We start from the raw sequence: 20,529 nt of genomic DNA, 5'->3' as shown, positions 1-20,529 counted from the left end.
TCTCTCTACCATCCCATTCCCCTTTCCCCCTCCGGGGTACTCAGCACGAAGGATTAATATTTCTTGTGAGTAGCTCGGGTCGGGACTGAGGAGTTATCTTCTGCTTCTGAGGAAATCGAATTGAAGTATCCTGACAACTATACACTACTCCACTCTATGCCACTCTTGTGTCCACCACTCCATTCTACACCATTCCATTCTCCACTAATCAATTGGATGCCACTCCATTCTACTCACTTCACTCTATGCCACTCCACTATATATATATATATACTTTTTCACTCTACCCCACTCCACTGTAGACTACTCCTGTCTACACTACTCCACTGTATGCCACTTCATTCCACGGGTTTCTGCTCTAGGTTATACTACTATTCACTATTCTACTCTACAACACTCTTCTGTACTCCATTATAAACTATTCCACTGTATGCTGCTCTGTTCTATGCTATAACACTGTATGCAACTTCAAATCTTGCCCCTCTGCTGCATGGTATTCCACTCTACCCCACTCCACTGTATGCTATTACACTCTACTCCACCCCGCAATACACAACTCCAGTCTAAACCAGTTCACTGTACATTACTGCAGTGTAGGCTCCAACACTATAAGCTATTTCATTTTACACCACCCCATTGTACACTACTACACTATATTCTTTTCAATCTACACCACTCACCTGTACACCACTCCAGTCTATGCTACTCTACTCTATGCTATTCCACTTTATTCCACTCCACTGTATTATACACTACTCCACTCTATACCACTTCAGTATACTCTCCTCCACTTCATATAACTCCACTCTACCAAACTCTACTATACTCTGTGCCACCCTACTAGACTCCACTCTATCCCCATACACTATATTGTACAACACTTGACTCCACTCTATGACACTTTCCAACACTGTATGACACAGTGCTCCACTCTACTGTATGAGATACCACTCCCATTTATAAGTTTCCTACACTCTAGGCTATGCCACTTCTATGTAAGCCACACCACTCTAATTCACTGTATCTTACTCCACTCTATGCCACTCCACTGTACACCACTGCACTCCATGCTGGTCCACTCTGTGCCACTCCACTCTTCTACACTCCACTGTACAGTATTCTACTACATCCTATTCCACTGTATGCTACTGCACTTTAAGATAATCCACTCTGCGCCACTACAGTGTACGCCACTCCACTCTATGCTGCACCATGGTATGGCACTCTATATAATTCCACTCTGTAGCAGTCTATCACACTTCACGGCACTCTAAACAATTCTACGCCACTCTATCTCTGTGCACTCCACTGTCCAACTCTATACTACACTCAATGCCCGATCACTCCAATGTACAACACTGTATTCCACTACACAACACTTCTTTTTGACACAGCAGTCCACTCTACTGCACAAGACTCCACTTTAATTTATAAAAGTGTATGACCAATGCAACACCTGTACACTCCACGCTATGCCACTCTACTCTAAGAAACATCAATACACTCTATTATACTTTACTCCACACTGTTACACCACTCCACCTGACTCTACTCCACTGAACTAGACTTTACTTCACTCTACAGTACTAAACAACAATCCACTCTACTCAGCTTAGCTGTTTTGCAAACAACTTTACTCCATACAACTCTACTCCCCAACACTCTACTACACTGCATGCTGTTCTACGACAACCTACTCCTGTCTATACACCTTCAGTCCACTGTATAACACTCTATAATACTTGAGTCCACTATATAACACTGTACGCAACACTTTGTATGCCACTGCACCCCACTTTACTCCACTCTACTTTGACAGAGTAGAAGGGGTGAGCAAAAACGTCTGCTCCATCGATGCAGTTCGTTGATTTTTGGCCAATCTGTGTTACGCATGTAACATGGAGTTTTGGCCACATGCTGCACTCTATTGTGTGGTGAGGTTTTTCTCACGTGTGGCTTGCTAACGGTAATTTGGTGTGTGCGAGTGAGATTTGGCACCCCAAAGCATGATTTTCTGGCACTAGTAGGGCACACAGCAACATTTTGCCAACGCAAGCAGTGGCCAACAGTCGCTACTATTTGCCTTGAAAAAGCTGCCGCTCGGGTAGAAAATCAGCACAGTCAGCACAATGTACCGATTTCCACCCATTCGCAGAACTCTGCTGAATCTCACTGGGATTTTATGCAATTCTGTGGAATTCAGCCCAACCCTACATAGTACTCTACTCTACTCTACTACTCCACTGTACACCACTCCACTTCATGCCACTCAATGCATTTGTACTCTATGACACTGTATGCCAATCCACTATGCCACGCTCTACAACACTGCACTGTAAATGTTACCACTTCACTCTACAAAAGTAAACTAGACTGTAAGCCACTGTACTCTACTGCTGTCTAAATCACTTTCCAATACTGTAAAACACCCCACAACACTCTACTGTACAACGTGGTACTCCAATTTATGACACTTTACTCAGCTGTATGCTATGCCACTCAACCCTGCTGCACTTCACACCACTATAGTCTACAACATGCCACTCCACTCTATGACACTTTACTCCACTCTATACTACCCCACTCCAGTATACTCCACTCCACTCTACTACACTCTCCCACTATCCAACACTTTACTCCATTGTATGCAACTCCACTTTTGAACACTATACTCCACTCTGTCAGTCCAATCTATGCCACTGTACCACACTGTATGACACTCAACAATATGCCACTCAACTTCTCTCTACGATATGTCACTCTACTATATGACATGGCATTTCACTCTGCAACGCTCTCTTCCATTGTACTCTACGACACTCCACTTGATGATACTCCACTCTTTGATACTCTTATTCACCCCACTCCACTCAAAAACACTTTGTGACAGTCTGTGATACCCTACTTTACTGTGTGACACACCATTTCACTGTACAACTCGTTGCTCCAGTCTGCTGTACATGACTCTATTATATGAGACACTGTGCCACTACACTATATAACACTTTACTGCACCGTACAATACACTACTACACTCTACACTACTCCACTCCATTGCAATCTACAATATTCCAGTCAATGACAATAGGCTTTACAGCACTCTCCTCCACTGTACTGTGTGGCACTCCACATAACAACTCTTCACTTACAAAACTGGACTCTATGATTTGAAACAAATTTTTATTAGATATTTTTTTAAAAACATTGAAATTCAATTAAAAAAAACAAATGTTAAAGCTCAGTTACAGCTGGGAAGACATATTTCCCTATATAAAAACAAGTTTAAATACATAAACTTTAAACATTCTTAAGTTGTAGCTATAAGTCTCATTTACGATTTATCCACCACCTTCAAATTATTATAAGTATTGGACCTATTGGACCTCGTTACACACTCTTTTCAGCTCGCTAAGCAGACAACACTAATTGTAACGCGCAATTCTACCATACACTGTGTTGTGACAAATAATGTCATTTGAGAAGTTATAAGTGTAGTTATGAATGCTATGATTTTACATGCTGTGAGTGATGTAGAATGCAAAAGTATCAAGAGTGCAAGGAAATGGTATAAGTTATAGTTACTGTAGTGTGGTGAGTGACGTGACAAGGCTGTGTTCCCGAGGTACGCGACATTGTAATTTGAAGGTAGTCCGTAAATTATACATTAAAGTTATAATTATAAATTTAAATTTTTTAATGTTTGTGTTTTTTAAGTTGGGTCAGTGTAGAAAGAATACATAAGGTATTTCTAACTATAAATTATCCTTAACCTTTGTTTTTTTAATTGGATGTTAATGGTTTCTATTTTTTAGTAAAAATGTGTTTCAAATCATAGTGTTGAGTGTCATTGATTGGAGTGTCATAAAGTGGAGTATACCACAGTGTATTGAAGGAGAGTGACAGACAAACAGTTCATTGTTACACTGTATCTGGATCTCAACCTACACCACCTGCCAGTGTAAGCCTTGACTGCTTGAAAAAGCTATCAATAGAAAGTCACACATACAAAGGGAACGTTTGCTAAATTTTTTGACTAATAGACCTTCAGACAGTAGTGTTAAATGAAAACATCGGATTTGACACTTGTTACAAAATAATGGAATCCTCTCCAACAACCTTCAGTGGCCGGATCACTTATCTATGTGATTTAGTATGCTTAGTGACAAAACTCTTTACCGTCTCTCCATACTTTCAAAGATACTGAACTTTTCTGATAGAGACACAACTGTTACCATGTCTGACCTCCTTCCGCTGAGCTCTCAACTTAAATGCGAAAATAAATTACTATCTTAATGTGAAAACAATGCTGGTCTGTTTCTGAACATAAATACCATATGCACAGCCCCTTATTACATGGCAGAATTACAACTCCATAAGACAACTTAATAGGCAACTTGAAGTGAAGCAACAGTAACACTTAACAACCAAAAATAAACAAACAGACCACGCAGTCATCTCCGCCTCCAAGAAAGCTTTCATGAAGCCATGTGTTTGTTTTCTATGCATCACATTAAAAAATGATAATAGAGCAAAAGCCTTAGTTGATATTGTGCACACATTTGTGCCCCTCAGTGGGTGTACCTGCAAAATCTAATCTCTGCAAGATCTATTCTAAAAACTTAAAATCATTTACCGTAATGAATCACAGAAAATCATGAAGACAATTACCTTTTGTGATATGCTGAAACTGTTTTTAAAATGACCACTCTTCATAAATCATAGCCCAAATAGGAAACTGTATTCCCATTTCTTCAGATAAGGCGTCACTTTGTTTTGATTTCAGTAAAGTGGCCCCCTACCTATTGTTAGATATGGTGCCAAGAGGTAATGTTAGATTCTCTACAGAAATTGTAAGGTCATGTAGTAAGGAAGGAGGTGCAAAATGATGAAGTGTTATGAAAGAAAGGAGAGGATAGAAGCAGAGAGCATAGTAAACACACAGTATTTGATGACAAGCATTAGACCTCTAGACACAGCAACCAAGTGACACAGAAGATCCAGACTCAAGCTTTGTACGAAGGGAATCAAACTTTATCCACCCACATCTTAACTACTCCGCTGTTACCCTCAACAACGATGGCCATCCTGGATCCAACCTTATGTGTACCATTGAAAACCATTGAAAATACTAAAACTTCACATGTTCACACATCAGTTTAAGCCATGGCACTGTGAAGTGGTAAGAAGCTGGAATTCTGGCACTATGGAAAACACCCAAATAAATATCTAGGGTTGACAGGAGTAAAGATTTCTGAAATGTGAGAGGTAGTGTGGAAATTCAAGAAGGATGGCAGAATGTAGAGAAGTTGAAGAAATCGGAAGACGCTCTGTCCTTAGGACCTTTCTTTTGGAAGAGCTTTATTCCCTTAAAGCACATGTGAAACAATTTCAAGAATGCGAAGTACTTTGCAATATGTAGAGTAGATGGTCTCATTGACAGGTATTAAAGTGTTCCCTTAGACATGTTTGATGGTGACTGAGTTCATCCCAATACAGTAAGGAGAGTGATCATATTTTCTAACTGGAACTTGTGGAGTATCATTGGACAGTTTTTGTGACTGGCTGAACCTCACATATGTGGCTAGAAGTTTGGAGATAATGTGACAATATTGATTCTTATGCTACCCCTATCCCAATATGAATGGAACATTACATAATGTTTCTAAACAATTTTTTTGTGTACAATGGTTTCATGGCTGCCAAGAGCAGACTGTCTTTTATTTCTCTGCCAGGAGCTCGGTAGACATACTTGTACCCTAATGCAAGTGGGAAACTTAAAAAAAAATGAATTCAAACATCTCTCTTACCCTGGTAGCATAGTTGATAGTAGTTTATCTGTCTTTTTTTTCTCTGCCATTAGTTGGGTGGTCCTGTCTTCCACCACCTCCTCCAAATGATTAGCATACTTCTCTAGCTTGTTCACCATGTTGTCCAAAATACTGACATGACTAGCAAAGAGATCAGTGACAGAATTATAAAATATTGGACTAACATGACTAATGTAATCTGCAATGTATCATATTTTTATATTAAATAGACTAGTACAGTAAATAATATGTTTCTGAATGACCCATCTGAAATAATAATGCATCAGAGACTATGTATCAATTGCAAAAATGACCTACACCAAATGGTATCCTAAGGCCAAATGTGGGTTTGCAATAAGTAAGCAAAGAGATGAATGACAGCCTATGCACAGTAAATCAATGTGAAGGTCATTCGACCATAATTTCTGCAATCATGGAGCCAGGACACTGAGAAACACACCCATCAAAAAATACATCAGTGAAGAGCAAGACCAAAAACAATGCACCCAACACAAGCATTGTTGCACCAACTTGACCACATTTATCCAGAAAATAACAACAATAAACAACAAATTGCAAATAAAAAGATAATGCAGAAGCCCTCAGGTACCACCACAATGCCTCAGATTGAATCTTTACCCAAATATGCTACGCTTACATGCACAAATGACCAAAAAGCCCCCAAAACCTTGTGTCATCTACGACCTGTCACCCACAAACAGATGAGCACTGAAAGTCAGGATAACTTTGTCAACATGCCACTCACATTGTCACTACAAACAAATAACTAGAAAAATATGTAACACATTTGATTGAGCTCCCCCACCCTTTCTTCATCAGGTCTGACATGTGCGAAACACAAGAACATGCAATAAGGAGACACACTAACTTCACCAGCCACATGCACCGACAGGTTGGAGGTGTAGTAATAAGCCAAGTGGACCACAGAGGTCAAATCTGCAAACACCAACTACACATCACAGCAATACATAGGATGTGTCATTCTAATCTCTTCATATTGACCAATGTACTGCATGGCCATTGAAACCCTTGAAAACAACTATAACCACACACCTTAACCACTACCAGGTTCAGCTCCATGACATGGGAAATGTTCTATTCCAAAGGAAGGTACTAGTTACCACACTCAGCAATCTGATACCATCTAAGGACTCAGATTCTTCATCTCCATACATGGCATTACACCTACCAAGGAATGGCACTGGAGATAAGCAAGTGATTACTGAAGATCTCACATCTGAACCCATTCATATCATCATCACCAATCCTTCCCCTTGTTAGGTTTGTCTTAGGAACCTTCAAAAGCTGAAAAGTCATGTCCAAAGCTGAAAGGCATGCCACACAATCAGGAAAATATAATGAGCATTTCAAACATGCTGCAGCATAAACTTTTTACATTTGCTGGCCTAAGCCACTGAAACTGACCCATTTAAAACGTAATATAGGACACCTACAACGATGCCCATTTAAGAACAGCAACACAAAGGCTAAGATGCTACTGTATCTGGATGCAGCTGTGTTATGAATAGTCAACTAAAGAACTAGGAGAACTGCAAATGCCTCCGGGAGCTGTGACATGATACAACACAATAACGTTATTCATCTCAGTGACCTGGATGGACATCTACAATTTGGGATCTGATCATGTTCCATAATTTACATGTATCCTAACGTACCATGTTTTTAACAGAACAGAGTTAGAGTCCTTGGCATCACTGGACATGTTAATCTCTGCCCAGTTATTCAATACCATTTTATTTCTGAAATTTTTGTCTCCACATATTAACCGCATGTCTTGGGAGAGAAGTCAAGCACAACATCAAGTTTCATGTACTAGCAGTAATTATATCACCAAATGCTATAACTACACTGAATGATAATGATCGGCATAATGGTCATGATGAATTCTTGATTGATAAGAGCTGATAAGAGAGAGTTATAGTCAGGTTTGGATGAGATGTTTTAGATGCAAGTGATGAGCAATAGCATTTTCCTGGCATGTGTGGTAGATTGCTCTCATGATGTCAATGCTTGTTGTAGAATGTAAGGAATTCTGTTCCAGGGGTAGATGTCACTCATGACATCAATTTGGAATGTTTAGTGTGTGGTCATTTGGAGGAGACTCATAAGAGAGATGGACTTCTAGAGATCACTGTTGGCTGGGATGCTTAAAATAAAGAACCTACTTTTCATACTTTCTTGGCGTATACTTCACATTTGGTGACGAGGGACCTTTGAAGCATCCTAACAACCTTTCCTATTTTGGTCACCTAAGGAAATTGAACTTTCACTCGTTTTCAAGCATCGTATTTGGATTTAAAATCTACTGGAAGAATATTCGTACTGGGAATGACTTCGTATTTCTGGTCAGGTCAGCGTTTTACAATTTAAATGTTTTATTGCTTAAGGAACTCTTAAGCATTTCTACAATTTTCAACATTGTATTTGTTCTCATCTTCGTTGTTGTCATCATTAGAATTATTTTCCGGTGCTCGCGTGCTGAAGAATTCTGCTGCGCGCTGTGGAAGAAGAGTTATTGTGTACAGCTGACAGGCATCGCGCGCTGTCAAAACAGAACGTTCTTTTTGTGCGCGCTGGGAAGGCAGAGCATTTTCTTTTCTGCACGCGTCCTTCAAACTCATGCCTGCCGCGCTAACCCGAAGACGTTTTAGATTCCTGCTGTGCCCTAACGTAACTGGATACTTCATTCTTTGCTCGTGTGTAACGCGCGCAAGTTAAAAGAATTTGTTTTATTTACTGAGCGCGTATACCACGCGCTGTAAGAAGCTGGACATTTCTTCCTGGTACTTAAACATTTAAAATAAAAGATAAATAAATACTGGAAGCAAAGATTACTTGCTCGACCTCATAGCACCTGACAACAATTATATCTGAGTGAAATTTCTTATTAAGGGTAGTACTAATCAGAATATTTCTCCACCTCCTTTTTTTTTAACGATGCCTGGAGAACCACCCATAAAGTGGTCAAAATGGAAAAAAAACTTCCTTCATTATTCAAGAGTATGTGGAACTAACTTATCAAATGAAAGAAAAACAGCATTGTTGATGCACTGTTTGGGTTGTGAAGGGCAGGAAATTTTTGAAAATCTACCAGACATTGGTGATGAAGAAACTGACCTTAATGAATTTGAAATGTGTCTAAAAAAATTTGATTTACATTTCTTACCTAAAGTAAGCACTATATTGGAACGTTACCACTTCGGGATGAGAGAACAAAAATCTGGTGAAAGTGTTGAAGAGTATATTACTGCTTTAAGGAAATTAGCATCTAACTGCAAATTTGGTAGTAGTATTGATGAACGAATTAGAGACCAATTTATGTTGAGATGTTCAAGCGATAAAATAAGACAGGAATTGTGGAGCAAGGATGATCCATCTCTTCATGAAGTTATTACACTAGCTAAGACTGTAGAACACACCATGGCTTGTGTTGAAGAATTGGAGAAAGACAAAAACGTAAGCATAAATAAAATTACAGCCAGGAAGGAACAAAGTTCAAGGAAAGAGTCAAGCAGTGACAGAGAGGATGGGAAGGCTGATCAAAGTCAGTGGAACAAATTTAAGGAGGGTAGATGTTTCCATGTCAGAAACAGTGGTCATTATGCGTCATACAGGAAATGTCCGGCGATTAATGTTACTTGCAAACTGTGCAATAAAAAAGGACATTTTGCAAAATGTTGTAGGTCTGATAGAAATGTTTTTATTTTCTGCTCCTCCTCCTCCTCCACCTTGTTTCTCTGCCTCTACTTTTGTAGTGTAAGAGATATTTAATTTACGTCCGTGGAGAATATTCTGAGATGGTTAATTGCTGTGTTGCTATTTTATATCTGCAACATGGAATTCAATTCTCATTGTTTTACCATAAATAGAATGAGCCACATACTCTTATTCAAGTAGAAGTGTGAAAACATCATATATCACAGATTAGGACACAAAGTGGCTGTGCAAAATCTGTGGTGCACATTCACAGCTGACTTGAAAAAGTGTTACATATGGCATTTTGAAATTGAAAAACAAGGTTACTTCTAAACACAGGCTAATGCCTGTCGAATCACATGTGATGTTCAAAGCCCATTTCACAGTTTTATCCAGATAAAAGATAGGAACTAAGTTGTGCGAATTTGCATAAAAGATTTGGGCCCTCATTACGAGTGTGGAGGTCTTTTGACTGCCACACTTGCGGTGGCGGTCAGACCGCTGCCAAGGAGGCAGTCCGACCACCACATTACGACCCTGGTGGAGCCACCACGGTCAAACCGCCGGCACCACCAGGTTGCCGCCAGTCGACAGCCTGGTGGTCTCGGCAGTCGTCATCTGCCAGGGCAGCGCTGCTCCGGATTACGAGTCCCTTTCCACCAGCCCCTGCATGGCGGTCGGACCACCATGCAAAGGCTGGAAGAAAGGGGGCCTTTCGGGCCGCATGGGGGCCCATGCACTTGGCATGGGCAGTGCATGGGGCCCCATGGACAGCCCCATCATGCTTTTCACTGCCCAAATTACGCTACACCCGACGCATCGCAGCATTGCAGCTGGCTTGATTATGAGCCGGCATCAATGTTGTGGTGAGTTTCTTGCTGGGCCGGCAGGTGGAAAAGCTGGTCCACCGGGAAACTCGTAATAGGGCCCACAGAGGGACTGCTGCATAGGTGTTCATCCCGACGGGGGACTTTGGCAGGAGGCCTCCGCTACCCACAAAAGACGTAATGAGCATCTTAATGTCTGCACAGCTTTTGAGCATACTACAGGTGACTTATCAAAATGTCAAATATACCAACTCAATTTTTAAAAATATTCTTCATTTTTATGGCATTGTCCATGCATCTTTAAAAATTAAGTAATACCAAGAGGTCCAGATGCACAGAGTCAAAAACTCAAAATAAAAACAGAGGAAATACTGTAAAAGATGGATTTCCTACACAATATTTAAGAGGGTGCTAGAGACTGTAAGAACTGTTGAGCGTCTGTTTATAACAGAGACTTTGGAGGAAAGCAGGATGCAATGTCTATTGTTGTGACAATGGACAGAAATGTAGTGTTATGTGGGAGTAAGGAGAGAGTAGATTGTTCTAGACATCTTTAGCCATTAGACTACGGCTTTGCATTAAGGTATGAGGCAACTCATTTTTCGAATGGGAAGAAACGGGTGGGTGATTTTTTGCAGTGCATCACACTAATATGTAGGCTTGCATAGAACACCCCTAGAGTGAGGACAGTACTAAAAAACCTATAAACCATTATGAGTCAATATGTGTCTCCCTGTACTAAGGGAGTCTACCTATTATACACTGGTGTCAAATATATCCTCTTATTAAAATGCACACTTTCAGAGAATATTTCATGAAGAATAGCATGAATGGTTGCTCACCCCTCAGGACTTGCTCCTCGCAATTTCCGCCTTATAGTAGGGAAGTCTGGTCGTCTCTCCGGCTGCTCATCCCAGCAGGATTTCAGCATGGCCATGATGCGCTTGTTGCATTTTTCCACTGACAGAGTGGGTCTTAGAGGAACAATGGCACCAGTGTTCTTGAGTCTACGGATCACCTCTGCTGAGGATAAAAGAAGTAAATCAGGTGGTGTAGATGTTGTGGTGGTACCTACAAGAAAAAATATAAGAACCCAAATGGGCCTACCTTCAGGCTCTAGATTCTGGTCTTGATACGGCCCGTCGTCATTGCTGTGTATCAGTTCCCTGATGATGATTGCAAAGCTGTAGACATCACCTTTCTGGGTCCCTTGATATGGACAATAATCAAGACGTAGGAGTTCAGGGGCCATCCAGAAGAGCTCTGACGAGAAATAATGGAGAACAGTCAGCAAATGGAAACACATCAGATGGATAGTTTATCAAAACATGCACATGTTTTATATATACTTTTGTCTGTACTTAAATAATAAATCTCATTAAACCTGATATTCTGGTCTCAATAACTGGAGAACATACTATTGCATTTGGTATAGCTGTACGTGTAAGGTCAGCCGTAAATGGACCTGAGTGTAGCAGACCTCTGACCTGGCTGTCTTAGTTACTCACTTCAATAACTCTACTATAGCACATGAAAATGTTGTGGCTTGTGAGCTTTAATTAGATGCAATGAAAGGACTGAATGGACAACATGTGTTTATTTGTTTCTCACATTTAAATGAGGAAAGGTACAGTTAGCTGAAAGAGGAGACAGTGAAATAAAGTACAGTAGGGACATGATGTGCTCCAAACACTATTCAGATAGAGGAAGCGGGTAAAGCAGACCTGGGTAGAGGCTTGGTGCCAGCCAATAGACAGAGCACCTCTGAAACAGGACTCTAGTGTAGCGGTGGCCACAAGTCACTCTCTAAAGGACATGTAGCTTATGTTATTACAGATGATATATGAGGTCTGTAACTACAAAAAAGGAAAACTGAAGGAAACTATAATCACGTCACAATTTAACTACGTAGAAAAGGGAATGCTTAACGAGCTTGCTAATGGGAAGTTTGTAGAAGAAATTAACCATATCGGTCCTTGGGTAGCCGGAATCTATTATTACAACCGATAAACCTATACAAACTTCGAGAGATTATGAGCTTTTCTGTAGAATAGGAAAAATTTCTTGGGCCCGGTAATACCAGGTCCCTTTTTAGAATGTTTTCCCCAATTCCAAGGGAAAAAATGCTCCCATTTTGAGAGGGTTCGAAGTGCCAATAGGACTGCTGTGGCGGTGAGATAGAGGGTTTTGGGGTGTGGGAAGGCTTCTCTCTGCATGGAGGGAGCATTGTCCAATCCATGTGGCTGGAGTCAGGTGATGGCCTAGCTGTGCTGTTGCCCATGGCCTTTGGCCCTGCAGCAGCAGGTACACTTCCAGTCTCTCCAAGCCTCAAATTATTGTGTCCGTAATTTGCAGCTCGATAATTCTAGGCCAGGAGTGACTTGTAATTTCAAACTATGCAATTTCACTCAGAGTTTTCGGTCCGGGTGACATATACCAGGTAAACAGCAATTCATTTGGTGAAATATAAAGACTGAAAAATAGGTTTCAAGGAAACCTTAGAATTTCCAAAATGGGCACAAGATAAGGAGTTGAGAAGCATTGGTTATTTGCACATCTATGCATTCTGGGGTCCCTATACTAGCATGTGAATTACAGGGTGTTAGAAATGGGGTTTTTGGTTGGCAGTCAGGTTATCCCCTGTCCAAGCAAAAGCCCTCACTCTAGTCAGGGTAAGTCACACACTATCCAAGATTATCCTGTGCCCACCCTCTGGTAGCTTGGCACGAGCAGTCAGGCTTAACTTAGAAGGCAATGTGTAAAGTATTTGTGCAATAAATCATACAATACCACCATATAGCACCACAAAAATACACCACACAGTGTTTAGAAAAATATATAATATTTATCAGGATAATTGTAGGTCAAAAAGAATAAAGATGCAATGGAAAATTGTAGAACTATCACAGGAAAGTGATATAAAGGGTCTTAAGTCTTTAGAATGTAATAAAGTGTCTTTCAAGCACAAAGTACCTGGATTCTGGTGGAAAATCTCCTCAGAGGGCCACAGGTGAAGAGGTGCGTGGAAAAAGGGGGGTGTGCGTCGATTTCCTCTCAGCACACACCGACTTGCGTCGTTCTTTTCCACGCGGGGAAGTCGGGCGTCGTTTTCCGGCGCGCAGACAGTCTCTTTTTGTGGATCGCGGGGATTACCAGATGTCCCGGGTCTGTGCGTGGATTCTCCGGCTTGTTTTCCGGCTGCGCGTCGTTCTGCGGGGCTGCGCGTCGAAGTTTCGATCTTACGGTAGGCGTCGCGTCGATTTCTCCTTGGAAGTCGGGCGGCGTTGTCCTTGCGAGGCCGTGCGTCTAAAGTTTGGTCTCACGGCAGGCGTCGCGTCGATTTTTCCTTGGAAGTCGGGTGGCGTTGTCCTTGCGAGGCCGTGCGTCAAAGTTTCGCACTCACGGTAGGTGTCGCGTCGATTTCTCCTGGAAAGTCGAGCGGCTTTGTCCTTGCGAGGTTGTGCGTCGAAGTCTCGATCGTCCCGAGGGCGTCGCGTCGATCAGCGTCGGTGTGCGGCGTTTTTCTCGCCGCGAAACAAGCTGTGCGTCGAAATTTTCGGCGCACGGAGCGTCCAAGTGAAAGGAAGAAGTCTTTTTGGTCCTGAGACTTCAAGGAACAGGAGGCAAGCTCTATCCAAGCCCTTGGAGAGCACTTTCACAGCCAGACAAGAGTTCAGCAAGGCAGCAGGGCAACAGCAAGACAGCAGTCCTTTGTAGAAAGCAGACAGGTGAGTCCTTTGAGCAGCCAGGCAGTTCTTCTTGGCAGGATGTAGTTTCTGGTTCAGGTTTCTTCTCCAGCAAGTGTCTGATGAGGTAGGGCAGAGGCCCTGTTTTATACCCAAATGTGCCTTTGAAGTGGGGGAGACTTCAAAGAGTGGCTAAGAAGTGCACCAGGTCCCCTTTCAGTTCAATCCTGTCTGCCAGGGTCCCAGTAGGGGGTGTGGCAGTCCTTTGTGTGAGGGCAGGCCCTCCACCCTCCCAGCCCAGGAAGACCCATTCAAAATGCAGATGTATGCAAGTGAGGCTGAGTACCCTGTGTTTGGGGTGTGTCTGAGTGAATGCACAAGGAGCTGTCAACTAAACCTAGCCAGACGTGGATTGTAAGGCACAGAAGGATTTAAGTGCAAAGAAATGCTCACTTTCTAAAAGTGGCATGTCTAGAATAGTAACATTAAATCCGACTTCACCAGTCAGTAGGATTTTGTATTACCATTCTGGCCATACTAAATATGACCTCCCTGCTCCTTTCAGATCAGCAGCTGCCACTTCAACAGTGTATGAGGGCAGCCCCAATGTTAGCCTATGAAGGGAGCAGGTCTCCCAGCAGTGCAAAAACGAATTTAGGAGTTTTACACTACCAGGACATATAACTACACAGGTACATGTCCTGTCTTTTACCTACACAGCACCCTGCTCTAGGGGATACCCAGGGCACACATTAAGGGTGACTTATATGCAGAAAAAGGGGAGTACTAGGCTTGGCAAGTACTTTTAAATGCCAAGTCGAGGTGGCAGTGAAACTGCACACACAGGCCTAGCAATGGTAGGCCTGAGACAAGGAAAAGGGGCTACTTAAGTGGGTGGCACAATCCGTGCTGCAGGTCCACTAGTAGCATTTAATCTATATGCCCTAGGCACCTGGAGTGCACATGACTGGGGACTTATAAGTAGATTAAATAGTTCAATCAGGTATGATCCAAAGTTACAATGTTTGAAGAGAGAGAGCATATGCACTTTAGCACTGGTTAGCAGTGGTAAAGTGTGCAGAGTCTAAAAACCAGCAAAAATGAGGTCAGAAAAAGAGAAGGAGGAAGGCAAAAAAGTTTGGGGATGACCCTGTCAAAAAGCCAGGTCCAACATGACCCCCTCCCAGCCTAAAGCCAGGGTAGACTAATCAACACTCTGATGGACTTCCCTGCTTAAGGCGATAGAACATGGACAATGGCCCACTACTGCAGGGGCACTCGCCAGTTCTACGCCTTTCCGAACTCAGTGAGGCTTCTTTGTCTATACTCTCTGGGGCCACTGATCTGGCCCATGGGGAACCCTTCTCATCACCTGAGGACCCCATCTGTACAGCTCCTAACTTTAATTTGCTTACAGATGTATCCCAGTATGCAGACAGTATCACCATGGCCAACAACGTGATGTGGCCCATTCCATTCCTTGGGTCTGACTTCTGTCCCCAACCCAGGGAAAACTCTGCCCACAAGGACAGAAACCAATAGATGCCACTGACAGCTGTCAGTGTTATGAGCCAGGCCCCTGACCATCCACTGTTAGGTGGAGACCCGGAGGGAGGCCGTTGGCTGAGCTTCTCCTCCAGCTGGGGGGCTGGTAGGGAGCTCCCAAGGGATTCCTGTAGCATCCCAGAATGGGGGGTAGTAACCCCAGGGGTCTGGCACCCCTTCTCCACTCTCACCAGGTCAGGGGTGGGTCCCTGATACTGGTCCCTCAGCCCAGGGTCTGTACTCTGAGGCTGAACAGAGGACAGGGGTGAGTCCTTTTTCCCCGTGCCTCCCCATCTGGGTTTCCATACCCTCCTCTGGGGAGTGGTACCGCCAGATATCTGAACTGTTAGGGCACCCTTGGGGGTCGGCCCTCTCAGCTCTCCTGACACTAAGGGAAACTCATTCCCCAGAATGCAGTCAATGGGCAGCTGGGGACTAACTATGACCCGCCTCTGGGTCACCTCCCCACCCCATTCTAGGGACACCCGGGCCATGGGGCGGAAGAAATCTTCCCCAATGGCTGGAGTCACTCTACACACCTGTCCGGTGTACTGCTCTGGTGACACTAGTCTCTCCACAATCATGGTAAGACTAGCCCCCGTGTCTCTCAGAGCGGTGACTGGGATCCCATTCACTCCCACCTGGTGGAAGTGACGACTCCCACCCTCAGGGATCACCAGTTTACCCTCTGAGTCCACCTCCCAACTGAAGGAGATGGAGGCATGGTCTACGACCTGCCCCTGGGGACGACATTCCCCTAAGGCCACATTGGCCACCCCTGTAGAGGTCCCAATATTGGGTGAGTTCTTTGGACAGACAGAGTCCCCCTTCCTGTGTCCTATCTGGGAACACTCAAAGCAGCGGGGTTGGGAATGGGATGCTTTGGGCCACTGCCCACCAGAACCCCCACCTTGTTTCTCAGAGGGGGTATGGGAACCCTTTCTTCCCCCCTTACTCTGGAACTCGTCTGGGTCATCTCTAACCTCCCCCTCACTTTGTTGGGGGGAACCGGAACTACCCTTCTCGGGGTCACTCCCAGATACCTTTTTGGACACTCTGGTGCTTGCCCAGAGGTCCGCCTCCTCAGCAAGCTTCCTGGGATCAGTCAGCTTACTATCCACTAAGTGCTGGCGCAACTCTGTAAAAGTAGTATTAAGCATATGCTCTCTCAGAATCAAGTCATATAAACCTTTATAATCAGTTACTTTGTTGCCCCGCACCCATCCATTCAGTGCCTTACTAGAGAAATCAAATAAATCTACCCATGTTTGTGTGGTTTGTTTGGTGCTGTCCCTGAACCTCTGACGGTATCCCTCAGGGGTCAGCCCAAACTTGGCAAGTAAAGTGGCTTTCTGGAGTGGGTATGTGTTTTGATCCGGTGGATCCAATGTGAGAAGTGTGTCCCTCCCCAATGGCGGCACATAACCCCACATAGCTACCCCCCATTGCCCTTCAGGAACCTCATGAGCCCTTAGTGCAACTTCATAAGCAGCTAACCATTTATCTATGTCATCTCCCACCACAAAACTGGGCACCACATTTTTGGGTATACGAACCTTCTTTTCTCCAGCAGGTCCTGTCTGTATGCTTCCACCATTATTGCTGGATTCAGACTGTCTTGCCTTGATCTCCAGCTCCTTGAGACTCAGTTCATGAGCCAACAATAGTTTCTTTTCAGCCAACGCTCTTTCAGCTTCCACTTGTTTGGCTGCTCTTTCAGCTTCTGCTTGTTTGGCTGCCCTTTCAGCTTCTGCTTGAATCTGTTTGGCTGTTCTTTCAGCTTCAATCTGTTTGGCTGCTCTTTCAGCCTCAGCTTGTTTGGCTTCTCTTTCTGCCCTCCTCTCCTCCTGTTGTGCCTCAATTTTCAGTTTTGCCATTTGCAATTGGAACTCCCTTTCCTCTCTCCTTTCCTCTGCGGTCAGGCTTTGCATGGAGACACTGCTCCCTGGTCTGGAAGGGTGCACAATTGCAGTGGTAACACCATCCATAGATAGTGAAAATCCTTCTGAGGGGCCATTTTCTGGCTCCTCTTCCTCATCATCCTCTAAATGGGCTTCTGCCCAGGCCCTCAGCGCCACTTGAAAGTCCTCCTTTCTGGAGGCCCCTTGGGTGGGTACCCTTAATGCCCTGCAGAATCCTCTTAGTTGTTTGACCGTGTATGTATCCAACTGGACTAGGTCAAAGTCCCCTGTCTGAGACCCAGTCAGAGACATGTTGAGTGAGGATTTAGTTTTTGAAAATTGTCAGGAAAAAAACGGATTTTCAAAAAGAGATAAAAACCAAGTTGACCTTCAACTGTGGGTAGGTAGTGAAATACTTAGCTACTGTATGTCACTGCACAAATACAAGTCCTATCCTCACCGCTGATCACCAATGTTAGAAATGGGGTTTTTGGTTGGCAGTCAGGTTATCCCCTGTCCAAGCAAAAGCCCTCACTCTAGTCAGGGTAAGTCACACACTATCCAAGATTATCCTGTGCCCACCCTCTGGTAGCTTGGCACGAGCAGTCAGGCTTAACTTAGAAGGCAATGTGTAAAGTATTTGTGCAATAAATCATACAATACCACCATATAGCACCACAAAAATACACCACACAGTGTTTAGAAAAATATATAATATTTATCAGGATAATTGTAGGTCAAAAAGAATAAAGATGCAATGGAAAATTGTAGAACTATCACAGGAAAGTGATATAAAGGGTCTTAAGTCTTTAGAATGTAATAAAGTGTCTTTCAAGCACAAAGTACCTGGATTCTGGTGGAAAATCTCCTCAGAGGGCCACAGGTGAAGAGGTGCGTGGAAAAAGGGGGGGGTGCGTCGATTTCCTCTCAGCACACACCGACTTGCGTCGTTCTTTTCCACGCGGGGAAGTCGGGCGTCGTTTTCCGGCGCGCAGACAGTCTCTTTTTGTGGATCGCGGGGATTACCAGATGTCCCGGGTCTGTGCGTGGATTCTCCGGCTTGTTTTCCGGCTGCGCGTCGTTCTGCGGGGCTGCGCGTCGAAGTTTCGATCTTACGGTAGGCGTCGCGTCGATTTCTCCTTGGAAGTCGGGCGGCGTTGTCCTTGCGAGGCCGTGCGTCGAAAGTTTGGTCTCACGGCAGGCGTCGCGTCGATTTCTCCTTGGAAGTCGGGCGGCGTTGTCCTTGCGAGGCCGTGCGTCAAAGTTTCGCACTCACGGTAGGTGTCGCGTCGATTTCTCCTGGAAAGTCGAGCGGCTTTGTCCTTGCGAGGTTGTGCGTCGAAGTCTCGATCGTCCCGAGGGCGTCGCGTCGATCAGCGTCGGTGTGCGGCGTTTTTCTCGCCGCGAAACAAGCTGTGCGTCGAAATTTTCGGCGCACGGAGCGTCCAAGTGAAAGGAAGAAGTCTTTTTGGTCCTGAGACTTCAAGGAACAGGAGGCAAGCTCTATCCAAGCCCTTGGAGAGCACTTTCACAGCCAGACAAGAGTTCAGCAAGGCAGCAGGGCAACAGCAAGACAGCAGTCCTTTGTAGAAAGCAGACAGGTGAGTCCTTTGAGCAGCCAGGCAGTTCTTCTTGGCAGGATGTAGTTTCTGGTTCAGGTTTCTTCTCCAGCAAGTGTCTGATGAGGTAGGGCAGAGGCCCTGTTTTATACCCAAATGTGCCTTTGAAGTGGGGGAGACTTCAAAGAGTGGCTAAGAAGTGCACCAGGTCCCCTTTCAGTTCAATCCTGTCTGCCAGGGTCCCAGTAGGGGGTGTGGCAGTCCTTTGTGTGAGGGCAGGCCCTCCACCCTCCCAGCCCAGGAAGACCCATTCAAAATGCAGATGTATGCAAGTGAGGCTGAGTACCCTGTGTTTGGGGTGTGTCTGAGTGAATGCACAAGGAGCTGTCAACTAAACCTAGCCAGACGTGGATTGTAAGGCACAGAAGGATTTAAGTGCAAAGAAATGCTCACTTTCTAAAAGTGGCATGTCTAGAATAGTAACATTAAATCCGACTTCACCAGTCAGTAGGATTTTGTATTACCATTCTGGCCATACTAAATATGACCTCCCTGCTCCTTTCAGATCAGCAGCTGCCACTTCAACAGTGTATGAGGGCAGCCCCAATGTTAGCCTATGAAGGGAGCAGGTCTCCCAGCAGTGCAAAAACGAATTTAGGAGTTTTACACTACCAGGACATATAACTACACAGGTACATGTCCTGTCTTTTACCTACACAGCACCCTGCTCTAGGGGATACCCAGGGCACACATTAAGGGTGACTTATATGCAGAAAAAGGGGAGTACTAGGCTTGGCAAGTACTTTTAAATGCCAAGTCGAGGTGGCAGTGAAACTGCACACACAGGCCTAGCAATGGTAGGCCTGAGACAAGGAAAAGGGGCTACTTAAGTGGGTGGCACAATCCGTGCTGCAGGTCCACTAGTAGCATTTAATCTATATGCCCTAGGCACCTGGAGTGCACATGACTGGGGACTTATAAGTAGATTAAATAGTTCAATCAGGTATGATCCAAAGTTACCATGTTTGAAGAGAGAGAGCATATGCACTTTAGCACTGGTTAGCAGTGGTAAAGTGCGCAGAGTCTAAAAACCAGCAAAAATGAGGTCAGAAAAAGAGAAGGAGGAAGGCAAAAAAGTTTGGGGATGACCCTGTCAAAAAGCCAGGTCCAACACAGGGCATTTCTCAAATAGACGTCTTTTTTACACACTGTCTTACATTTGTAAGGAAAAAATTTAGAGGAAGACAAGGGGCAATAAGACTTGTTCTTCATTTCCGTGTTTCCCCATGTCTCCCGATAAAAATGGTACCTCACTTATGTGGATAGGCCTAATGCCCGCGACAGGAAACGCAACATAGACACATCACACTTGTACATTGAAATCTGATGTGTTTTTTGGACAGTGACTAGCTGTGGATTTTGGCCTCTAGCTCAGCCAATACCTAGGGAAACCTAGCAAACCTGTG

The 20,529-nt window shown here is 44.0% G+C and overlaps 1 protein-coding gene across 1 annotated transcript in view; it reads right to left on the bottom strand.

The window, feature by feature from the left end:
• Nucleotides 1-20,529, bottom strand: part of LOC138301697 (guanylate cyclase 2G-like) — a 378,147-nt gene that overhangs the window by 35,792 nt on the left and 321,826 nt on the right. The window contains exons 16-18 of the mRNA XM_069242214.1: nt 11,480-11,635; nt 11,215-11,392; nt 5,808-5,948 (exon numbers count right to left, since the gene is read on the bottom strand). Of these exons, the coding sequence (XP_069098315.1) occupies nt 5,808-5,948; nt 11,215-11,392; nt 11,480-11,635 (475 nt within the window). The remainder of the gene's footprint in view (nt 1-5,807; nt 5,949-11,214; nt 11,393-11,479; nt 11,636-20,529) is intronic.

Source organism: Pleurodeles waltl, chromosome 6 (assembly GCF_031143425.1).
Source record: "Pleurodeles waltl isolate 20211129_DDA chromosome 6, aPleWal1.hap1.20221129, whole genome shotgun sequence".
Classification (NCBI taxonomy): domain Eukaryota; kingdom Metazoa; phylum Chordata; class Amphibia; order Caudata; family Salamandridae; genus Pleurodeles; species Pleurodeles waltl.
Note: the sequence above shows the minus strand (reverse complement) of the source record. Positions and strands in the feature narration are given on the sequence as shown.